This window comes from Myotis brandtii, unplaced genomic scaffold (assembly GCF_000412655.1).
Source record: "Myotis brandtii unplaced genomic scaffold, ASM41265v1 scaffold407, whole genome shotgun sequence".
Lineage (NCBI taxonomy): Eukaryota > Metazoa > Chordata > Mammalia > Chiroptera > Vespertilionidae > Myotis > Myotis brandtii.
Window position 1 is genome coordinate 193,560 of NW_005365639.1, and position 17,789 is coordinate 211,348.

The following is a 17,789-nucleotide window of genomic DNA, read 5'->3' on the forward strand; positions in this document are numbered from 1 at the left end:
CCAATCGGATAAATTTCATCAAAGCAAACCAATCTAAGTTGAGAGTTGAAAAATATAGTGGTTTGATGGATTATCTCAAATCTAGATCTGAAAGTGACAATGTGCCAATTGGTAAAATGATAATACTTTCATCATCTTCTGAGAGTAGTCCCAGAAATATGCAGCAGCGATATCAGGATGCTACGGCAATTGTAACGAAGTATGGCAAGCCCGATTTATTCATAACCATGCCATGCAACCTCAAATGGGCAGATATTGCAAACAATTTACAACGCTGACAAAAAGTTGAAAACAGACCTGACCTGGTAGCCAGAGTTTTTAATATTAAGCTGAATGCTCTTTTAAATGATATCTGTAAATTCCATTTATTTGGCAAAGTAATAGCTAAAATTCATGTCATTGAATTTCAGAAACACGGACTGCCTCGCGCTCACATATTATTGATATTAGATAGTGAGTCCAAATTACGTTCCTCTAATTAATTCCCTTTCAATGTGCACGAATTTCGTGCACCAGGCTACTAGTAGTTTATAATACTATATTTTATACTTGAGATTTGCTAAGAGGGTAGATCTTCAGTGTTCTCACCACACTATGTGAGGTGGTCAGTGTGTTAATTAACTGTGGTAATCATTTCAGGATATATATCAAATTGTAACATTGTACACTTTAAAAATATACAATTATACTTATCAATTATACCTCAATAATGCTGGAAAAATATATTTTTTGAGGGCACATCATATGTTGGGCACTGTGCTGAGCATTGAATATATATATATTAGCAAATACAATAGACACAGACCACACACTGATAGACTCTAGCAGGTAGAAGGAACAATAAACAAAAAATGAAAATAAACAATTATCATAAGTGCTATGAAAGAAGTATAGTTTAATGAGAACCTATAACAGGAATAAATTACTAGGGAAGTCTTCCCTAAGAAAATTTCACTTAAACCCAGAATGAAAGGAAGTGAAGGAGTTAGCAAGAAAATGAGCAGGACATGGTGCTAAAGGCAAAAGGATTAACATGTACAAAAGCCTTGAAGTGAGAGAGAGTCCAGAGCATTTAAGAACTAAAAATGAACAGGGCCAATGGATCAAGCAAGGGGAAGAGAATGAGATGAGGGAAAGTGAAGAAACAGGCAAGTCCAGGCCATGATAGGGATCTTTTTTTTTTTTTTTTTTTTTTTTTTTTTTTTGGTCTTTATCCTAAGAGGATGAGAAGCCAATTAAGGGTTTAAGACAGTGTGACAAAAATCAGATTTGCATTTTAGAAACAGTTATTCTGCAGTCTGAAGAAGAAAGGATCAGAAGGGACAAGAAATGCATAAGACTTGATCATGACTGGGATTGGAATGCTGGAGGTAGAGATGGTGAGAAGAGGATAGGTTTTTATGTTTAGAAATAGATTCCACTTAGTGATTTTGAGGTAGACAGTTCTAGGGGTTAGAAGAGGAAGGACTGATTTGAGTAGATGGATGAATAGTGGTGACATTGAGTAGGATGCTGGAAAAGAACCAGGTTTGAGAAGGAAAATGATTTCATTTTTGTATTTGATCAGTTCAGGATGCCTGTGAAGCATCAAAAGTGGAAAATTAAGTAATTAGTAATATGTAGGAATCTGGAGTTTAAGAGATGTCCTAGCTAGAGGTACATTTGTGAGTCATTGGCTTATATGTAATAAATGAATTTGTGAACCTGATTTAGATTGCCTAGAAAGAATTTGGAGAAGAAAAAGGTGACTTGGAATAAACTTCAAGAACTCATTAGGGATATTCTGTATAATTTTTTTTATTGACAATCTTTGGTTTATAAGAATTGTACTTTGTAATAAGCTTGGTTGTTTTAACTGTGGCTTTCTGTTGTGATATAGTAACCCGCTTCCTCTTGCCAGGTACATTTGTCATCTCTTTATTATTTTTTACATAATATCTATTATTTATTCAGACAGTGTATAGGCTTTACAATTAACCTTCCAAAGGTAATGCAATTGACATTTTCTAAGTATCTGGGTAGCCAGGGAGCTTTGTCTAGATAAGGAATGAAGAACTATTCTTACTACATATTTGTCCTTTAAATGGTTGAGGTGCTATCCAGACATAATAAGGAAAATTGAATACTCCCTGGCACAGTCTTTTATTGTGAGCCATTGGGAACCTCCACATAGAGAGCTTTAAAAAATAATAAACGTTTACTACTCTGGTGTCCTATCCGATATAATGTCTGATCGCCTAAGTGACAATGGTGGCACCACCTATGCCACTAAGGAGTCACTGGAGGTAGGGATAGGAAATGAATTCTGTCAGAATGTAAAACATCGGTCCTTCAAAAGCCATTGTTAAGAACAATGTAAAGGCAAGACTAGAGGAAGGAGGAAATATCTGTAAAACACATGTTAGATAGTGGGTTTGTAGTCAGAATATAAAGGATCTTACAATTCAATAGTAAGATAAACAACTTGATTTTTTAAAGTAGGCAAAAGATGTAAACAGGCCAAAGGTGGCACATAAACATATGAAAAGATATTGTACATCATTAGACAGCAGGGAAGGACAAATTAAAACCACTTCTACATACCCACCTCTGCAATTCAGATTGGCTAAAACTCAAATGATATTATCAGCATGGGCAGTAGCTGGAATTTTCATATATTGCTGGTGGAAATGCAAAGTGGTACAACCACTTTAGAAAACAGTTTGGTAGTTTCTTATAGATATGACCCAGAATTTTTACTCCTAGATATTAACAAGGAATAAATGAAAATGTGTTGCATCAGTCAGGGTTTCTAGATTATAGAAGCTGAGAAGTCTCATAACCTGTTGCCTACAAGCTGGAGACCCAGGAAAGCCAGTAATATAATTCAGTCTGAGCCTAAAGGCCTGGGAATTGGGGGAGCCGGTGGTGTAAATTCTAGTGTAAGGGCAACAGAAGATGAGACAAGATGTCCAGATCAAGCAGTGAGACAAAAAAAAAAAAGGCAAATTCCTCCTTTCTTCGCCTTTTGTTCTATTCAGGTCTCAGCAGATTGGATGGTACCCAACCACACCATCACGTGTCTGCACAAAGACTGGTACACAAATGTTTACAGCAGTTTTATTTATAACTAGAGGCCCAGTACACGAATTCGTGCACCAGTGGGGTCCCTCAGCCTGGACTCTGGGATTGGGCTGACACCAGCTCTCTGACATCCCCCGAGGACTCCTGGATTGCGAGAGGGTGCAGGCCAGGCCGAGGGACCCCACTGATGCACAATCGAGGCCGGGGAGAGATGTGGCAGGTTGGCCAGCTGGGGAGGAATCGCAGGAGGGCTCTAGGGCATGTCCAGCCCGTCTCACTCAGTCCCGATTGGCTGGACCCCAGCAGCAAGCTAACCTATCAGTTGGAGCATCTGCCCCCTGGTGGTCAGTGCATGTCATAGTGAGTGATTGAGTGGCCTTAACATATCATTAGCATATTATGCTTTGATTGGTTGAACAAACGGCCAGACACTTAGCATATTAGGCTTTTATTATATAGGATAGCTGACATATGATTCTACTGATATGGAATTCTACAAGAGGCAAAACTATAATACAGTAAAAACTCAATATAATGGACTAATTTGGGCAAGGCAGTGTCCGTTAAAGCCAAAAGGCATCTATACTAATAAAAGGGTAATATGCCAATTAGACCAGGTGTCCTTCCGGACAAAGCCATGGTGGTGGGGCCAAGGCAGAGGCAGTTAGGGGTGATCAGGCTGGCAGGGGAGAGCAGTTAGGGGGATCAGGCCGGCAGGCAGGCAAGCGGTTAGGAGCCAGCGGTCCCAGCTTGCTAGGAAGATGTCCGACTGCCGGTTTAGGCCCGCAGGAATCGGGCCTAAACTGGCAGTCGGACATCCCCCGAGGGGTCCCAGATTGGAGAGTGTGCAGGCTGGGCTGAGGGATGCCCCCCCTCAACCCCCATGCACGAATTTCATGCACCGGGCCTCTAGTCTATATATATAAAAGCCTAAGTGACCGGCCCACCAGGTAGCTATGATGTGCACTGACCACCAGTGGGCGGACGCTCAATGCAGGAGCGGAAACCACAGGCATGGGAACATGGAACAGACTGATGAATCTCAGAGGGGAGGGGGAGAGGGGAGGATGGGAAGAAATTAACCAAGGATCTTACATGCATTCTAGAGGCCCGGTGCACGGATGCACCGGTGGGGTCCCTCGGCTTGGCCTGCGTCCTCTTGCAATCCAGGACCTCTCGGAGGATGTCGGAGAGCCAGCTTCGGCCCAATCCCTGCAGGCCAGGCCGAGGGACCCCACCGGTGCACAAGTCCATGTGCTGGGCCTCTAGTTATATAATAAAGTAGGTTTTCCGAATGCATGTGTAAAAAAATTGACTAGTTTACCTGTTTTGCACTTATGTGTTTAATTTCATGTAATTAAAATTAAGCATATATGAAAAGTTTAATTTCACAGAAGCATTTTCTATGTGTATTTTTGTAATTTTAAATTTATACTGAATAGGTCTAGTAAATTCATGTATTCAGCAGTCACTGAGAGTAAACAAATGCACACAACTGAGGCAGGGCTTAGCGCATGTGGGAACATGGGTGGGCAGGCATTAAAACTGCTGCAGAGACTCATGCCAGGGGACAACAGAACCAATCACCTCACACGATGTGGATTGATCACATGCTGAACATTGTTTACAAGCGGTGACTCTTGGATTTAAATACGTAGACTACAGTTGTACATATGTAATATTTATGTCGGCAAAATTACTACAGTGTTTTTTCCCAACATATGGCCTATTCGCTAAAATTTAAAAATAACAAATTTTAGTGAATTAATAACAAAAATAACCTGTTTAGCTATAAACAAATCTTGGTTAAAAGCGTTTTAAAATTAACAGGATGTCAATTTTACATATGACATACAGACTGGAGATTTTGTCCATTAAACCGAGGTCCGCAGAATTGAGGATTTATTGTAATAGAAGTAGATCTGTCTTGGGAACTGGGGGAAGGGATTAATTGCAGAGAGGAGTATGAGGGAATTTTTGGTGGTGGTTTCTGTGTCATGATTGAGATAGCTGTATACATTTGTTAGAGCTCATTGAGTTGCACACATAAAAATGGTGAATTTTATTGTATCTAAATTATACCTCAGAACAGCTAATTTAAACATTTGTGAAGAGTTATCAGGAACCCTTTAGGAAATACTTTCTTCATAAAATGGGGCAGTAGACCTTAAAAAGTGAAATTTCTTGCTCAAAATTACATGAATAGTGTGCCTTGCATAGAGTGTATATCTCCAGCTTCCTAGTCTTCTAGGCTGCACAGCTGTCTTGGCATTAGCAGCTTGCATCCTGCTCTGTATTGTGCTTTTAATTTTCTGTGAGTGTGGTTTGGCTCTTTGTATATGCTATAAGCTCTGGAATTACAGAGATCATGTATTGTGTTTTTCTTCATACTTCATTCATTGTGTATTGCATAGAGTGTGTGCTCATTATTTGCTGAATGAATGAAAGTTTGGTATAGCACAATGTGCCTACTAGACTTGCTAAAAAAGTCAGGAATGCCCGGCCAGGGTGGCTCAGTGGTTGAGCATCAACCCATGAACCAAGAGGTCACTGGTTCAATTCCCTGTCAGTGCACATGCCCAGGTTGTGGGCTTGATCCCCATTAGGGGGCGTACAGGAGGCATTATCAAAGTTTTTCTCTCATCAATGTTTCTATCTCTCCCTTCCACTCTCTCTAAAATCAATAAAAACGTATTTTTTTAAAAAAGGAAAGTCAGGAATATCTCATGGCATAGTGCCAGGTTTCTCAAATTCAGCAGGCACTTTCTCTAATGGATGGTTTCCCTGGACCACCATCTCTTTGCTTAGGAGATCACAAGCAAATTAATGGGGGATTGAGATTGTATACTTCTGTGAAAGCTTACGTAATGTTTTCTGATGTTGAAAATTGAGGGAGATATCACCTTATATTTTCAGTCTGAAGCCAAATATAAACTACAGTGAGATCATAAGGTCTTCTTAAAGATTAAATGGAAGAGCAGCTATCAAAATCAGAACTTTTGTCTTTTTCCAAAGCTCTCTACTCTTAAATCCATCCTCTCCTGTAATTGATGGACCATGCTAATGGCACAGAATAAGCACTTGTCTCAGTGTTAAACTTGCTTGCCTTGCATTTGCAAGACCCTAACTTTTACAACTCTGATTCATCCTATATAATAAAGGGTAATAAGCAAATTGACCCTAATGGTGAAATGACCAGAATGATTGGTCGACCAGTCACTATGAGGTGCACTGACCACCTCTTGATCCCTTTCCCCGGCTAGCAGGCTCCCATCACCCGATGGCAGATGGGGAACTGGGAGTGGGTGGCAGGGGATGCAGGCGGTGCCAGGCCAAAGGCCCCCACCCTGCCGGTTGCCCCACACACAGAGGGCGACCGTGGTGGGAGTGGGCAGGAACGGCCAGCTTCTCGGTCCCTCCCCCTGTCCGTCAGGCTCCGATCGCCCAATGGCGAATAGGGAACTGGGAGTGGGGGGGGGGGGGGGGGGGTCTAGGCCTAGGGACCATACCTGCGCACACGAATTTCGTGTGCTGGGTCTCTAGTTTTTAAATAATTCAGTAGATGTACAAAAATTGAACACATGCCCTGGCCAGTTTGGCTCAGTGGATAGAGCATTGGCCTGCGGACTGAAGGGTCCTGGGTTTGATTCTGGTCAGGGGCACATGCCTGGGTTGTGGGCTTGATCCCCAGTGGGGGAGCATGCAGGAAGCAGCCAATCAGTAATTTTCTCTCATCATTGATGTTTCTGTCTCTCTCTCTCTCTCTCTCTCTCCCTCTCCCTTCCTCTTCTGACATCAATAAAAGTATTTTTTTTAATTTGGACATAAATTTAGTGATTTTTTTCATCTAAGCTCAAGAAAGCAAGGAATGAAAGGTACAGAAGAAGATGCAATCCCACAGATTGTCTCCTTTCTTAAAATAAAAGTACATATTTCTAGTGAAATAGCAATATATCATTAATAACATTTAATATTTATCAGCTTATTACTCAGTCCTAGGCATTTTTTCTAAGTGCTTTACATATATTCTCTGTCTTAATCCACACAACACTGTGAGGTTATTTTGTTCTTCATTTATACTTGCGGAAACTAAGGCATAAAGAGGTTAAATAGCTTGCCTAAAATCTCACTGCTTTTAAGTGTTGGACCTGGAATCTGAATGTTAATTCAGAACCTGAATTCTAGTCAGTGTGATATGTTGTCTCCCAGTTAAGTCAATGGACATGTGACTAAATAGATTAGAATTTGATTTAGTATCAGAGAATAACTATACTTGTGTATATTAGGGGAGTAGAATTTATTAGAAAAATAATTTAGAATTATTAAATACCAAGATATCAAGTAGTTGAAAAAGAAGTGATTTTGACAGACCTGGAGTTCATACAATGGAACCTTTGCTGCACCCTCAGGAAAGTTTTTTTTTTATTGTGACTACAAACTCCTTCCTGAGATCGTGGTGGTGCACATTTTCTGGACTATGCAAATAAATAAGACAAATGTGAGTCCTCATTGTGGTGTTTGAGAGTAGATTGTAAACAACCAAAGTTCCTTGGAGATCTGATAAGATCCTAAAACAGAGAATCCTTTTGTTCAGGCAAAGAAATTGGGACGTTTCTTTAAGAAGGATGAGCTGGAAGTAGAGTATTTCTTGAACATTTATGAGAGTTGGCCGGTGTGGGAGGAGGCTATATTTTAAAATTTTTTATTGATTTTTAAAGAGCGAGGAAGGGATGGAGGAGAGAGAGAGAGCAATTTGTTTCACTTATTTATTCATTCATTGGTTGATTCTTGTATGTGCCCTGCCCAGGGATCGAACCTGCAACCTTGGCCCATCGGAATGATGCTCTGGTCAGCTGCGCTATCTGGCCAGGGTGAGGCTGTATTTTAGAGTGTGGAACCCAAAGGGGTCACTCCTATGAACTGACAAGAGAAACCTCAAAGACATGGTCTCCCTCTTTGTATATGTTTTGACCTGCCATGAAAGTTACTCTTAGACTCACTGTCCTGTGCTTATAACATTGTAGTTACGTATTCTCTGATACAAATCTGAATGTTCCTGAAGGTATTTTTAGAAATACTATCATTTTCCTTACTAGGTGAATGAAGTTCAGGAAGTCAGCACAGTTGACACGTGGGTGTTGGTCCCAGCAGCACTAGTTACTTTGTATCCTTGACTTATCACTTACCCTCCCTGGGCCTCAATAGCCTCTGAACCCTAATTTGGGGGAGATTAGGACAGATGATCTTTGAGATCCCGTGTAGCTCTAGATGCCCTAACTTTATGACTGCTTTGGCCAGTTTTGCGTGATTAGAGCCATTCTTGTGGGCTGTACTGCTTGCTTCTTGATCATTGTCCATAGGAGAACCTGTTTGGTTGAAGGCTGTGGAGTTACTAATGTTCAGCATTTTTTGTTAAAATACTTTGCAAATAATTCTGCAGTACTTTTCGGTTACAGAAACCGTTTGACCTACCAGATTTGTTTGATTTTTTCCCTTTACCAGTATACCCTGCCTTAAACACTGCTACATAGAAAGCATGGGGACTATTCATTTAAGTGAAATAAATATTAAACTTGTTTTGGGTTTCTTCTGCCAAATCACCGGGGAAGAAACAGTTAGTATCCCAATATGATCTATCAAGTTCCTCCATAGGGTTTCTCATGAGCTACAAATTGAAATGGAATAGAAAATGTCGACATAGTAACTTAAATTCCATAGTAGTTCTCTACCTGATTTACTTTAGTTTACTTTAATTTCTTTGGCATTGTCTAATTTCTTTTTAGATTTGTAACATGCACTTAAATTCATGCATCATTGAAAGATTTCAGTGTGTAATATAAATGCAATTAGTATATTTTATTTTAATTTAATGTGCAATACTCTAAACGTTTAAAAATATAAAGCAAATGCATGTTCTTTTTTTTTTTTAAAGGACAAAATTGTATAAATTTATCTAATCTCAGATAAGACAGAGTAAAAAGTACAAGTGTTCTCAGCCCCATTACCCACCCCCCTCCAATCTGGCTGAACTAGAGTGGGCCACCCTTAACAGTGTGACAGATATCCTTCCACATATTTCTGTTACATTGTGTGTACAGTTTAAAAGTTGTGGTGAGCTTTTCTTTAAGGACTTCTTCAGGCATGATAGGTTAAGAGCTTCAGTGATTGGGAGAGTGATGGGACAGAGTCTTGACCTATATTGTAGTTTTCAATAAAGCAGATTTTAAAATCATGATTCACTGTTAGTTTATGTTTTATGTCCTTATAGGATTAGATCCAAGGGCAACTTTATGGAGCAAGGGTTGATACGATAAAATGTAATAGAGGACAGTGTTGGATATGATTTAGTCAGTAGTAAAATGAGGTATGACCTCTGAACTACAGTCCTACTTACAAACAGCTGGTAGTTATTGCATTTTCAATAGGGATAGAACAGCCAATGGGGCTTAAGGAAAAAGAAAACCAAACTAAAAAAGACTAGGTGTGGGCTGACTGGGTGCTTGAGGCAGTGGGGGGACCCCTGGTTTTCTGGCCACTTGGCTGTGCATCTGGAGCTAATGCTGGATAGTGTTGAATGTCAACTGTACTTGAAAAATAAAAATAATTAAATAAAAAGGCTTAATGATCCTTTTTATTTACTAACAAAACATTATGTGATTTTATCCTATTAGCAAAGTATTCTCAATCTCAATGTTTTAAGCGTTGCTATTTCTATAAAATCTGTCCCCAGACCTTTTATTTCAGCAAGTCTAAACTTACCTTGTGCTTAATCTTCAATCTGAATGATATACTAAAGCAGTTGGGCAGGGGAGTAATGTCATGTCCTGGGTACTTTTTCTAGCCAGCCACCTTAGCGACCATCACATGTCACCCTTTTTATTTTGTAATGTGAGTTTCATGTATTAAATTATTGTGTCTACTACTGTATCTTTTCTTAATCCTTACCCAAGGATATTTTTCCATTGATTTTCAGAAAGAGTGGAAGGAAAGGGGAGAGACAGAGAGTGAAAAACATTGATGTGAGACAGATAAATCCATTGGTTGCCTCCCACATGCACCCTGACCTGGGGCCAGGAATCAAGCCTGAAACCGAGGTACATGCCCTTGACTGAAATCAAATCCAGGACCCTTCAGACCGAGGGCCAGTGCTCTATCCACCAAGCCAAACTAGCTAGGGTGACTACTCTATTTTTTTTTAACTAAGACAAAAATATGTAATTTCCACCCTAACTGGTTTGGCTCAGTAGATAGAACATCAGCCTGCAAACTGAAGAGTCCCGGGTTTGATTCCAGTCAAGGGCACATGCCTAGGTTTCAGGCTCGATCCCCAGTAGGGGACATGGAGGAGGCAGCCAATCCATGATTCTCACTCATTGATGTTTCTCTCTCTCCCTCTCCCTTCCTTGAAATAAATATATACACACACACACACACTCACACACTCTAGAGGCCCCATGCACAAAAATATGTGCACTCGGGAGGGTCCCTCAGCCCGGCCTGTGCCCTCTCGCAGTCTGGGACCCCTCGGAGGATGACCACCTGCTGGCTTAGGCCCGCTCCCCAGGGGGATTGGGCCTAAGCTGGCAGTCAGACATCCCTCTGGCAGCCCGGGAGCCCTCGGGGGATGTCCACTTGCCAGCGGGGAGCAGGCCTAGCTGCAGTCAGACATCCTTAGTGCTGCTGAGGAGGCGGGAGAGGCTCCCACCACCACCGCTGTACTGGCAGCTGTCAGCCTGGCTTGTGGCTGAGCAGAGCTCCCCCTGTGGGAGCACACTGACCATCAGGGGGCAGCACCTGCATTGAGCATCTGCCCCCTGGTGGTCAGTGTGTGCCATAGTGACCAGTGATTCCCAGTCGCTCTGTTGTTAGGGTCAATTTGCATATTATCTTTTTATTATATAGGAGTGCCTGGCCAGCCTGGGTGAGGAGCTGATGGCTGTTTTCAGGCTGGCCACAGCACCTTCAGTGTGGGGGTCCCCACTGGGGTGCTTGGCCCGCCTGGGTGAGGGGCTGATGGCTGTTTTCAGGCTGGCCACAGCACCTTCAGTGTGGGGGTCCCCACTGGGGTGCTTGGCCCGCCTGGGTGAGGGGCTGATGGCTGTTTTCAGGCTGGCCACAGCACCTTCAGTGTGGGGGTCCCCACTGGGGTGCTTGGCCCGCCTGGGTGAGGGGCTGATGGCTGTTTTCAGGCTGGCCACAGCACCTTCAGTGTGGGGGTCCCCACTGGGGTGCTTGGCCCGCCTGGGTGAGGGGCTGATGGCTGTTTTCAGGCTGGCCACACCCCCTTCAGAGTGGGGGGGTCCTGCTGGGGTGCCTGGCCAGTCTGGGTGAGGGGCTGAGGGCCGTTTGCAGGCTGGCCACGGCTCCCAGCCACCCAAGCTCCCAGTGGAGGCTGGCTGGAAGCAGGTATCTGGGATTTATTTGTCTTCTGTAATTGAAACTTTGTTTCCATAAACAGAGGCTGCAGCCAGCTCAGCGCAGGCGGGAAGCTTGGCTTCCTCCATCGCCCGGGCAACCAAGCCTCCTGCTTGCTCCAGCTCTGTGGCTGCTGGCTGCCGGCTGCCATCTTGTTTGGGTTAATTTGCATATAGTCACTCTGATTGGCTGGTGGGAATGGCTTGCGCGTAGCGAAGGTACGGTCAATTAGCATCTTTGTATTTTATTAGTGTAGATTTCCAATTTTCAACTAAAAATGTTAATTCACATAAAGAAACAGGGAAGTTTGGCTGATACACAAGAAAAATAAGTCAGCGGAAACTGCCTCTGAGGAAATGCAAACATTGGGCCTACTAGAGTGTAAATCAGCTCTGAGAAATATGTTCCACAAAATAAAGGAAACCACAGTGAAGAATTAAAGGGGCGTAAGAAAACAATGCCTCACTACATAGAGAATATCTAATACAGAGATGGGAATTATAAAAAGAAAATGGAAGTTGGCAGAAGGAACCAGCAAACTTGAAGACAGGTCAATCAATATTATCTAATCTGAAGAACAGGGAAAAAATAAAAATGAACAGAGCATGAGCGACCCATGAGACATTCTCAAGTATTCCTGCATACATATAATAGGAGTCCCAGACGGAGAGAGAGAGAGAGAAAGGGGCAGAAAGAGTATTTAAGCAAATAATGGCCCAAATCTCTCCAAGTTTGATGAAAAACTTCAATCTGCATGTTGAAAATCTCAACAAATTTAAAGTAGGATAGACAAGGGATCTTCAGTACCATTAAAAATTGACTGGTCATTCAAATTTTGCACCTGAAACCTGTGTAATTTTGTTAACCAATGTCATCCCAATAAACTTAATAAAGGGAAAAAAAAAGAGAGAAACCATTTCATCTTGCTGTGCTCTAAGATGTAGTAGTGACCTAAATGCCTTATAATCATCCTCATATGGCAACAGACATGCTTAGACTGGCCATGCCAGGTCATTTCCACGGTGCCTGGAGCTATAGAAGATGAGTGTGAAAAGCCTCTTTAGTAAGATACCCCACATAATTGGGTAGGACTCATTATGACTTCCTATTGTGTGTTAAAATACACAGGTGAGATACTGAGACACATGTGGAATGCTACAGTTCCTGGTATAGTTTCCTTTTTCTGTTGTGTGCAAGTCTTTTATTTGGCTGGATTGGTTACCTAGGAAACAGCCACAGGGTAAAGACGGATTGGTTGTTTGGGAAATGGAATTATAGGCCCTTCAAGAAGCAAAAGATTTGTTGGGTAAAACAAAAATTAATTACTGACTGAGCTTGTGCTGAATTAGTGTGGTTCACACTACCACAGTTCTACAGGAGAATCTAGTTAATACAGCATGATTTTAAATTTAGCATGTTTCTTACTTGTCCAGGCTCACCAAAATGCTTATTAAGGCCTGCTTTTGCCCATTGCTGTAGGCCTGCCTTGGGGTTTCCATTGAAGTAGAAGGTTCACTCCCTTCCTGAAAAGCTCATTTTCTGTTTGGGGTAAAAAGAAGCTGCTGTAAATCAAATGCATAATTGTGTGATACAAACTGAATGTGCTCAGAGAATTTGGAGAATGTAAAAGATCTTGACTATTCAGTGTAAGAAATGGATTTGAATGTACAAGCAGGAGATAATTTTTTGAGGTAAAAGATGAAATTTAAACTGGTAAAAGTTTATATACTAACAGAACCAGAATTTAGAAGATTCAGTAGTAGCAACACAGATCCCTTTCCCCAGACAGCTTGTGGGAAATATGTGCGTATGATATAAATTATGTTGACCTAGCGTCTTACTCAAGAAAATGAATCTTAGCAACAATATGGACTGACCACTGTTTGCAATAGCCCAGTAATGTATTTAAGGAAAGTCTATCTTCAGTGAAAGTATGACAGTATTAGTTTTAGAATCCTTGACCACTACAGCAGTCTGAGTACATGAAAGACAGTAAATATTTGCAGAGGAGGAATTAAGATGGCGGTGCAGGTAAACACAGTACTTGCATCCTCCCACAACCACATCAGAATTACAACTAAAATATGGAACAACCACCATTTAGAACTGCGTGATATCTGGCTGAGTGGAAGTCCTACAACTAGACAAGTAAAGAAGAAAGCACACTGAGACTAGTAGGAGGGGCTGAAGCATGGAAGGGGCTCGTCCAACACCCACGTGTGGCGTTTTTGTTTGTTTTTTTTAATCAGGAGGGATATCTCGGCTGCAGAGGCCTCCATGCGGAGCAAGGGTCCCAGCCCCACACCAGACATCACCTCAGGATTTCAGTGCTGGGAAGAGAAGCCCCCGTAACTTTCAGCTGTAAAAAGAAGCAGGAATTGTGGCTGAGTGATACACAGGCTGCTAGAAACACAGGCAGTTCCTCTTAAAGGACCAACACATAGACTTACACGGACTCCCTCCTTCCCTCTGAGCTCCAGCACTGGGGTAGCAGCTTGAAAGAATCCAGGGACATACCGGGAGGAACTAAATTGTCTGGCATCAGGGCAAGAACTCAGGGGCAGCTTTCTCCCTGACAAAAGTGCTTGCTGAAGCCTCCCTCGCCACAGAGCTGACTGGCAGGCATCATATCTGAGTCTCCATCAATCTGGTCCACACAGTTCGCCCCACCCTGGTGAATCCCTGAGCCCCCACTGAAGCTGTTTGCAGCAGCTTTGCTATATGAATGGCCTGCCCTGGCTCAGGCTTTAGACTTTCCTAAAATCTCAAACAAGTGCATCTGGACTTAGCATGCCCCATACCTCTCGATAAGTGGCCCCAGACCCGGCACTAAAAGCAGCCCGCCTTGGTTCACAGTTCGGCCTCTCCTGGGCACCTCCAAGCCCAACACAAGTAACAGCCATCTGCAGATCACTCTGTAGCATGGCTCCAGGCAGGATGCAGGCAGTGGCTGACTTGGTACCTCCTGGGAGGCCCCAGAGCCAGTGCACCCAGTGGACAGCTTCAGACCATGCCAGATTATAACTCTACACATCCACAAGCAACACACTTGAGGGTCAGATTTGGTGAGTACCAAAGCCCCACTGAAACAAGTCTTGCTCCAGAGGGGTATCTTTTACACAGCAGCTCTTCCACTGTAGTCACAGCTGGTCCTCACAGCCAGTTGGCCTGAGGATCAAGTACTCCCAATGATACCAACAGCAATCAAGGCTCAACTACAACAAGACTGTGCACACAGCCCACAAAGGGGTGCACCTAGAGGGTCCACCTCAGGTGACTGGGGAGGCTGAGCCACTGTCCCTACAGGACACCTACTACATAAGGCCACTCTACCAATTCCAGGAGACATAGCAGTTCTACCTAATACATAGAAACAAATACAGGGAAGCAGCTAAAATGCAGAGACAGAGAAACATGTCACAAATGAAAGAACAGAAGAAATCTCCAGAAAAAGAACTAAATGAAATGGAAGCAAGCAAATTACTAGGTAGAGAGTTCAAAATAGTCGTTATAAGTTACTCAAGGATCTTAATGAAAGCTTTAAGGGACTTAGTGAAAATTTCCAGGATCTTAGTGAGAACATCAAAGACATGAAAAAGGACCAATCAGAAATGAAGGATACACTAACTAAAATGAAGAATAATTTACAGGGAATCATCAGTAGAGTAGAGGACGCTGAGAATTAAATGAACAATTTGGAATATGAAGAAGCAAAAAACTTTCAGAAGAGCAAAAAGAATCCAAAAATATGAAGATAGTGTAAGGAGCCTCTAGGACAATTTCAAGTGTACCAACTTTCGCATTACACGTGCCAGAAGAAGAGAGAGAGCAAGATATTGAAAACTTATTTGAAGAAATAATGACAGAAAACTTCCCCTACCTGGTGAAAGAAATAGACTTACAAGTCCAGGAAGCCCAGAAAGTCCCAAACAAAATGAACTCAAAGGGGCCCATACAGGACACATCATAATTAAAATGTAAAAGGTTAAAGACAAAGAATCTTAAAAGCAGCAAGAGAAAAGCAGTTAGTTACCTACATGGGAGCCCCCATAAACTGTCAGCTGATTTCTCAACAGAAACTTTGCAGGGAAGAAGGGAGTGGCAAGAAATATGCAAGGTGATGAATAGCAAGAACCTAAACCAAGATTACTCTACCCAGAAAAGCTACCCTTTAGAATTGAAGGTCAGATAAAGAACCTCACAGACAAGAAGAAGCTAAAAAAGTTCACCACCACCAAACCAGTATTATATGAAATGTTAAAGGGTCTTTTTTAAGAAGAAGAAGAAAAAAGATTAAAAATATGAACAATAAAATGCCAATAAACGCATATCTATTAACAATTGAATCTGAAACTCAAAATAAACAAGGAATCTAATGACCAAAATAAACTGATGAATAAAATAGAACCAGAGGCATGGAAACATGGAACAGAAGCTCAGAAGGAAGGGGTGAGAGGGGGGAGGGAAGAGATTGACCAGAGAACATATATGCATTACCTATGGACACAGCCAATAGGATGGTGAAGGCTTGGGGTGGGGCAGGAACCAGTGGGATGGGACAGTGGTGGGTGATCTGTAATACTCTCAACAATAAAGATTTTTTTTAGTATTTGTGAATTTATTTTCTTATATACAGTGTCCCTTCTGGTTGTGTGTTAGCATTAGCTTTCTTTCCTTTCAGAATGCAGCTGCTGAATATTTGGTCTTGACTTGTGTTGATAAGGACTTCCGTCCCCATAGGAGCATAGCTCTTCCTTCAAAGCTGACTCTCTGTCAGGTCATTGTTTCCATCTGGTTTGTGGAAGACATAGCTCCAATTTTCATTTTCTGATGGTTCTGTGTGCACTCGTGTGGTACGCCAGTCAGGAGATGTGGGGCTGTCATCAGAATCCACAGTATTGCATTTTGTCAGAGGGCCTTTCATTGCCTGTTGTCTATTCTTACAGCAATTACAGCTGTTATAAATGGGATAGTGACTACGGAGGTTAATTTGTTAGAGGTCTTTTGCTGAATGATCAGGAGTAGTTTCCTGTTAGGGGTTCTAGCACTGCTGTGAAAGCCTTATCTGTTTCCAAAGTTACAATAAAAGGTTTGTCATAATAAGACACTCCCTCTCCCCCAAGTTTTCTTTTCAAGGAAACTTTTTAGTGTTTCAATTTGAGAACGATTTTGCAACTCCCTGGTGCTTAACCTCCATCCTCTTGCCTTTTCTGGTTTCTAGCAATTGCTGTGATACTTTAAAGGTTAGCAATTGTCAAAAACTTAAACTGATATACTTCTCTTTGGTCTATGAAGTCACTCAACTCCAAGCAGCAGCTAGGAGGAGGGATAGTGTGGCATTACTGTGATGGTTATCTCACTTTCTACTCCTCCACCTCCCAGAGATGATCCCATAATGCTATTGCACCTCTGGACATCCCAAGATGGGCTTAATTATTAGGTGATTTGAGAGAAAAGGGTATAACTTGTTTGAGTTATCTTCTTTCATTCTCCTGAAAAAGATAGAGTTCATTAGAAGAATTAAAAAAGAGTACAACTCAGTTTTTTGGTTTTGTTTTGTTTTATTTATTTATTTTAATAAATCTTTATTGTTCAGATTATTACAGTTGTTCCTCTTTTTCCCCCCCATAGCTCCCCTCCACCCAGTTCCCACCCAATCCTCTGCCCTTACTCCCCCCCACTGTCCTCATCCATAGGTGTACAATTTTTGTCCAGTCTCTTCCTGCACCCCCACACTCCTTTCCCCCCCGAGAATAGTCAGTCCACTCCCTTTCTATGCCCCTGATTCTATTATATTGACCAGTTTACTCTGTTCATCAGATTTTTTATTCACTTGATTTTTAGATTCACTTGTTGATAGATATGTATTTGTTGTCACTTTGTTGTTCATAACTTTTATCTTTACCTTTTTCTTCTTCTTCCTCTTAAAGAATACCTTTCAGCATTTCATATAATACTGGTTTGGCGTTGATGAACTTCTTTAGCTTTTTCTTATCTGTGAAGCTCTTTATCTGACCTTCAATTCCAAATGATAGCTTTGCTGGGTAGAGTAATCTTGGTTGTAGGTTCTTGCTATTCATCACTTTGATTATTTCTTGCCACTCCCTTCTGGCCTGCATAGTTTCTGTTGAGAAAGCAGCTGACAGTCGTATGGATACTCCCTTGTAGGTAACTAACTGTTTTTCTCTTGCTTCTTTTAAGATTCTCTCTTTGTCTTTTGCCCTTGGCATTTTAATATGATGTGTCTTGGTGTGGTCCTCTTTGGATTCCTTTTGTTTGGGGTTCTCTGCGCTTCCTGGACTTGGAAGTCT

At 41.9% G+C, this 17,789-nt stretch overlaps 1 protein-coding gene across 1 annotated transcript in view; it reads left to right on the top strand.

Annotated features, from left to right (window-relative positions):
* The first annotated feature begins 2,225 nt into the window (after positions 1 to 2,225).
* LOC102244246 (chromosome unknown open reading frame, human C16orf52) overlaps positions 2,226 to 17,789 on the top strand; it is a 26,004-nt gene continuing 10,440 nt past the window's right edge. The window contains exon 1 of the mRNA XM_014545414.1: positions 2,226 to 2,285. Coding sequence (XP_014400900.1) covers positions 2,226 to 2,285 — 60 coding nt within the window. The remainder of the gene's footprint in view (positions 2,286 to 17,789) is intronic.